A 6,812-nucleotide genomic window follows, 5' to 3' on the forward strand; every position below is an offset into this window, starting at 1 on the left:
ACACATCTGATTGTGTATGAATAATTTTTTCTAAGCTAGTTAGCTAGTGTTTTGCTCTGTAGCAAAATGCAAGCTAAATAGCCAGCTAAATATAACTAGCTTATGATTGATGTAGACTTGCTAGCTTGTGAGCTAGGGTTTGATACCAGTAGCTATATATATGTGTTGCTTTTATCTTTTAACTATTATCAAAATATGGTTGTCTTTTTAACATAGACAAGGAGAAAGTCAACAGGTTCTAAAAAGGGCGAGACGGGAAGGGTCAATTGTGTTAGCACTTAATCAATTATGTCTGACACTACAAATAGCAAGGTTACCAAAAAGTAGGCTTCTGATGCCTCCAACTGTCTTTGCCTGTCGTGTGACTCTTGCTTTTTAGGTCAGGTTATAGTGGTCAATTGATTCTCACCTACCAACTGACATAAAAATGCCACCCTTACACACATTTTCCAGCAGCTCTCTTTGCTGTAGCCTGCATCTCTGGGGCCATTAGACTGTTGGTGTAGCTTGTGTAGTTGATGAAAGTTGATGGAAAGTCCACACAGACTTATGACATGACAGTTTTTTTTTCCAGCTGCTGGAATGAAGTTTGATGGGATAACATTTCAAGTATCCTAAACACCGGTTGTAAATGTCAGATTTTCGGTGTCAGTACTGCAGAATTGACAGGTCCTTCATTCTACAGACTACATTTTTCCTCTGACATGCGTTATCTGAGCACTGTTCTGCGTTTTTCCATTAAAGAGCACGGTTGTAATTACAGAGGTTTCCCACAGTGCACAGACTAGTTGGTTAGTGAGCATATTGTAAATTTATACACCCAACTAAGACTTAAGGAAAAGTATCAATTAAAGCAGCAGGCAAGTCAGGCTGAGAAAGTGGAAACAGAATGCTACAAACGATCCTGTCTTAGAGATGCCTAAACAATATGTATAAACATAAAACAGAATCTAAGAAAAAGACTGATGAAATAGTGCAGAAGTTAAAATACTGAAGTACGGGCTTTTGGCATTTGTATGTGTTCAGGACAGGACTTATCAGATATGTTAGGTTTGGTGCAAATTGGACAAAGCATAATGAAGTTATTACAACTTCCTGTTTCATGGCCATACTTTGAAATTCAATGCCACTATTATAATGGTCTATTGGGAAAATGTTTTTTGGGTCACAGGGGCTTTTTTTGGGGAGTTTTTCCCTTATCTGAATGAGACTAAGCATAGAGAATGTTGCTGAGAATGAACTGCACAGATTGTAAAGCCTGTTGAGGAAAATGTGTGATCCGTGAGGGTGGGCCCGCATATATAAATTGATTTTAATCATTTTTATTAAGGCAATGAATGAACTCAGTCATACCTCATCATAGTATACCGATTGTGATTGTGTGGTGACTCCATGGGCAGTCTTTTGTACAGAGCCATATGTATGATACTGTATAATAAGAGAAAAATAATGAGAACAGAAACGCTTTCAAAAGGAGGATCCATATATTTCATTATATTATCTCCAACAATTAAAAAGCTAGAGAAACTAAATAATTTCAACAAAAATGGGGAGAAGGCTAGATTAAATTTAGCATCTGAGTTAAAGTCACATTACTCATTACTAATATTCTGTAACTGTTACATATCTTGCTTGGTAAAAGAGCGCTCATTTCTAGCAGTGAGGATGATATTTCATTTGTTTCCTACAGTGAAAGAGCTGCTGAGTCTTTTGTAGGGTCGGCTCTGAGTCTAAAATAAAAGCAGGGGAGCGGTATGACTGGCAAAGCTCCATCCACACCACCAGATATCAGGGTGGAGTCTGAGAACGATCCCTGGATCGGGCACAGTCTGTTCCCTTTAGTTAAACACTGCATGAAAACCACACTGTGTGCACAAGTGGCATTTTAGGCTATACCAAGCAATACTCATCAAGCCACAAAGACCTTTACATGTTGGAAACAGTATATGATATTCAAAATGAGGGCAACTGAAGCTACACTGCAAAAACAGCCCTTCTAGAAACAAGCCATATATTCTTAAATATAATCAAATGTTCATGTATTGAGAAACATAAGTCTGCCAGTAACCGCAACATCGTCTCTGCATCTGACGCACACGAGCTAAGTTGCCAGCTAAGTAAGGGTCGGTGGGGTGTCAAGCAGTTTGACTGGCTGAGAATTCTAACAACAAGGCCTAAAAAAAAAAAAAAAAAATAATCAAACCAGTAACACACAAGAAAAATGTATTATAGATAAACTTTGTATTTTGCTCGCTTTATTGAGCTGAATTTAAGAACCTGAACCTTAATGTTTAGCAAAATAAGACATTTTTTCAAAAATCATTAAAAATAAGTGAATTGAAGGCACCAGACATATTCAGCATTTGTATTCAAACAGATGCTTCATCTCAAACACTGGAACTGCGTTTCACCGGTCCTGTCAATGGCGTCATATCCCCTTCTGTGCTGCGGTCAGCGTTGTGGTTGTCTGCCAAATTTACTGTGGGAGGACAGGAGAAAAAAAAAAATTATATAATATATAAATTTTTTCAGAATAATTTGAACTGTTTGACCCCAAGTGCTCTATTCATCTATGACATCATAATTTATTCCTAAATGCATTTTAATTACTGTTTATTAACATGGACTGAGAGCCATTCCTAACATGACCTACAGTGACAGATCTGTATTCCACAAAGCTGACATTTATTTTTCCCTTTCAAACAATTCCTTTTTTTCAAAAGACAAAACAGCATTTTCTGTATTTGATTACAAATGAACCCCTAAGCCGCTCAATTAACAGAATGCAATTGAGTTTTATTATTGTGTATGATCAAAATCTATTAGAAATACACAGCAGTTTAAATCCAGTATGGCAACAAATGTGAACTGAAAAAACGAAAAGCAGCATCAGATGAAAACAAACATGCCAAAGAGCTAAATGTTTGGTTTGATGCTTGCAATGAAACAAATGAAAGCAATAAAACAGCATGCAGCAGTGATGCTCTGGATTTCCTTGCCAACACTGGTTAAAGGTATGATGAGTACATGCTGAACATAAAATCATCTGCCTTAGATTTGGAATTTCTCCAACTCTGGTCATCCCTTAATTTCAGTGTACCTATTAAAATTTACATTCAACATGTCTCCAGCCTGAGAATGCAGTGCATCAAATCTGCTCTCCACGTGAAAGACGGATAGTGTCTGTCAAGTGGCCCTCACTTTGTGAGGTTTGACGTGCAGTTACCCCCACTTGAAAAGGCAGCTTGCTTCAGAAGATTTTTTTAAACTGGAATTCACTCAATGACCAAAATTAATCTTTTATTTTATTTGAAAGTTGCAGAGGCGAATAGCAGGTGAAAAATACACCAATACACAAATAGTCTAAGAAAATGCAGAAACCATAATGCATCACCATAATCCAAACTCAAATACTTGATTTTTTACCTACTAGAAAAAAAAATCTCAAGTTAGTAAACCAACATTTAAAGTACCCAAAATAAATTAAATACATTTTAAAGCACTGCTCGGTGATTTTAACTTAATGATCTTTAGCAGCTTTTACCTCTTTTAGATTCAAATAAATTACATTTATCAAATTACTTTTTAGTACACCATATTTCTTAACTTCTTAACCCATATTAAATATATCACATTTTAACTTGCGTTTAAATCGCATGACTTTAATACATCACATTTTAACCTAAATGAAAGCTCACCGGCTCCTTCTTCCTTGACTGAAACAAGCTTTAGTCCTGCAGTCTTATTTCCCCAAGTCCAGTCTCTCCAACCATTTCTGTCACACTGCGAGTGAGTGCTTTTAAACTCCCCTGATCACCAAATTTGCTTCACCTGGTGCACTCAGTCTGCTGCCTTCAGGCTGGGAGACACACCTACACCTGATGTATTCAGGCAGAGAAGGGCACGGCGTGCAGCTCAATTTAACAGTGTTAGCTCTAGGCCCGGTCCTGGTGCAGCAACAGATCTAGGAGCTTAAAATACACAAGGCAAAGAAGAGGTACTTGATTGAATGAGCAGTGACATCTCATCAAAGTTGACCTCTAAAGGAGTCTGTTTTCTCTGACAGACAAAGACCAGCTGCACATTAAAGTAAGTAAAGGACTTAACATAGACATGTAGGAAACAATGTCAACAAGTTAACAATGATATTGTGTAACCATCCTTTACTTGTAAAAGTGAAAAATGTATAATAATTTAATTATTGTTAAAAACAAACATGTGTGACAACATGTTATATGTAATGTAGATGCATGTAAGATGCATCAGAGTGTGGATTTTCTGCATCGATGCAGTGACAGAACATAATCGAGAGCTATCTTACACAAAATTATAGCCTACTAATCTTGATTGTTGATTTTCTGGCCTTGGCTAGACAATTAAGTAGTAAAATTATATTGTTTTGAAAGCAAACCTGGGGATATTTCGGATTTTATGAATTTACTGGGAAGCACAAACTGGACATGCACACTGTGTATAAAATCTCTGTCACCAAAATGGAATACTTTGAGAATACCACGCATTTGAGGAACCAGTAAATCCTCTGTAAAACTGTTTTATCACTGCATTTTTTTTCATACTTGCCAGGGTGAATGTATGTGTGTTTGTACCAAATGTCATGGCAATCCATCCAGGAGATCACCCAAAGTCATTAGGATTCATCCTCAGGTAACTCTGAATGTCAATACAAACATTTGTCCCAAACCATGTTGTTGCACTTCAGTAAAAGCAAGGGCATCACCAAAGTCATTCTCTGGGGATCATGGATGTTTGTGCCAAATGTCATGGTAGTCAATCCAACAGTTGTTGAGATATTTCAGTCTAGACCCAAGTGGTGGACTTACCAACCGAACAACATTGCCATCCGCAAAACGCACTAGCAGGTAAAACCTTTGATGTTGTTACCCGAAATTCACACCAGATGTGAGGTGGAAGCATCCATCCATTTAATCCACGCTGACCTCCACCACCATTCTGCTGTTAGTGTCCTCTTTGATGGATTTTTAGAATGAAAGGTTCCATGCAACAGATGAGTGAAAGCTTTATGGTGCCAGAAATACTCCAGAACACTATTTCCCTCACTGTCTGATGCGCAACCTCCCTCCCTCCCTGCCAATATTTATTTTTAGATTTATTTTGACCAAACCAGAGTTAGTGATTGTTGGAAAGACAGTGGAAAGACTGACCAAGGTTTTGGTGAGCTTTAGTTTGTTTCTGTCCAATTTGAATGAATGTTGTACAACCCCTGTTTTTATCATTGGAGTCTGATGGTTTTGATCACAGTGATAATTGCTGTTACTGATTTAACAAAAGAGATCCTGCACTTTAAGGTTTATCTCTGTAGGGATCCCTTCTATAATGTTGTCAGGCACTTTTAATAACAGTCTGAGCCTGTCAGTGGCACTTTTAGTGGATGTACTTTAATGGTGCGCAATTGCCCATAAAGATTTTGTTGCAACCACTGGACCAATTTTAAAAATAATCCATGTCCAAAATACTGACATCACCCTAATATAGACTGGTACAGTATATAAACTTAATATAGACTCCACTCAAACAATCCAGTGCCATAGCTACCATTGAGTACACCAAAGTTGTATGGATTTTTGTTTGTGGGTTTTAGTAACATCAGCAGTACTTTTTAAATGTGACTACTGAAATAAAGGTTTCAGCATTACTGGAGAAGCGTGGAGAAAGCATTGACACAGCAAGTTGACCTTCATGTTGGGAACTAAAAGTTAAAGAAAGTACAATAGAAGTATTTCACCTAATTAACAAAACCTAAAAAAAATACAAGTAATACAATATTGACTACAACTTTGACTTGAGGATTCGGCTGTAGTGGAGGCCGTGCCTTGCTCTTAGATCATACTTCATTTCTGCTTGTCTGTTATGTTCCTCTTCATCCCCTGTGACACACCAGGAACCAGGTTTACAACTTGCAATGGAATACACTTGCCCCAACACAGGTGACTAAAAGATAATAGAATACTGCAGATGTGTTTTAATACATTTTCTGTAGGATTGTTAGGGGTGTAAGAAAATATTGGATATTGGATATTTTGTTTTGTGGCATTGATTGTGATCAATAGAAATGCAGATCCCACTGTTCTGACTGCATAATAAACACATTTATTTACTCATATTTTATGCATGTGTTCTTTGACTGTTATTAACTTGAATCACAATATATCACCTTAGTTACAGTTAGGGCTATTTATTGGCAATAATCTGGCAATGCGATATGTGTCATGTTACAGGTTATGAGTCAATATTTTGTGATATGTTTCGATACTGTAAGCTAGGCGCTGTATTGCGATTTAATGAATAAAATAAAATTTTAAGAAAACTGTCATAGTACAAGGAACATCACCATATGAACTGGAAATAGTGAACAAATAGTGTGTGAAGGTCACACTGTTGACTAACAGTCTTGGCCAGTTGAAGGTTGGGTCTCAGTAAGGTGAAAGTGTATTTATTGAAGGTATATTTGTCCTAAAAGGAACATTGTCTATCACTGTCCTTCACTGTTTTTCCTTGCACCAGTCTTTTTTTGTTTTTTGTTTTTTTGCAAAATCATTCTGTGTTCATAGCAATATCGTCACTGACCTTTGTACTACTTACTGTTGGTTGCTTGTAATTTTGTGATTAAAAATGGGAGCTTGCTCCGCACATTGCAAGTCACTCAAGATGAACGCGTTGGCTAAATGCCAAAATTGAATGCAAATGAGACAGGTATAAGCACCAAAATATGAACAGCATTTGATTACTGCTAAAAGCAGGTGGTGTCTTTGTCTGTGGGTGTGTGTGTGTGT

General features: G+C 37.2%; 1 protein-coding gene across 1 annotated transcript in view; it reads left to right on the forward strand.

Annotated features, from left to right (window-relative positions):
* The first annotated feature begins 1,754 nt into the window (after nt 1–1,754).
* LOC118324033 (TGF-beta receptor type-1-like) overlaps nt 1,755–6,812 on the forward strand; it is a 56,677-nt gene continuing 51,619 nt past the window's right edge. Inside the window, exon 1 of the mRNA XM_035656146.1 lies at nt 1,755–1,827. Coding sequence (XP_035512039.1) covers nt 1,755–1,827 — 73 coding nt within the window. The remainder of the gene's footprint in view (nt 1,828–6,812) is intronic.

Source organism: Morone saxatilis, unplaced genomic scaffold (assembly GCF_004916995.1).
Source record: "Morone saxatilis isolate NCDOM2014 unplaced genomic scaffold, NCSU_SB_2.0 Contig0, whole genome shotgun sequence".
Lineage (NCBI taxonomy): Eukaryota > Metazoa > Chordata > Actinopteri > Moronidae > Morone > Morone saxatilis.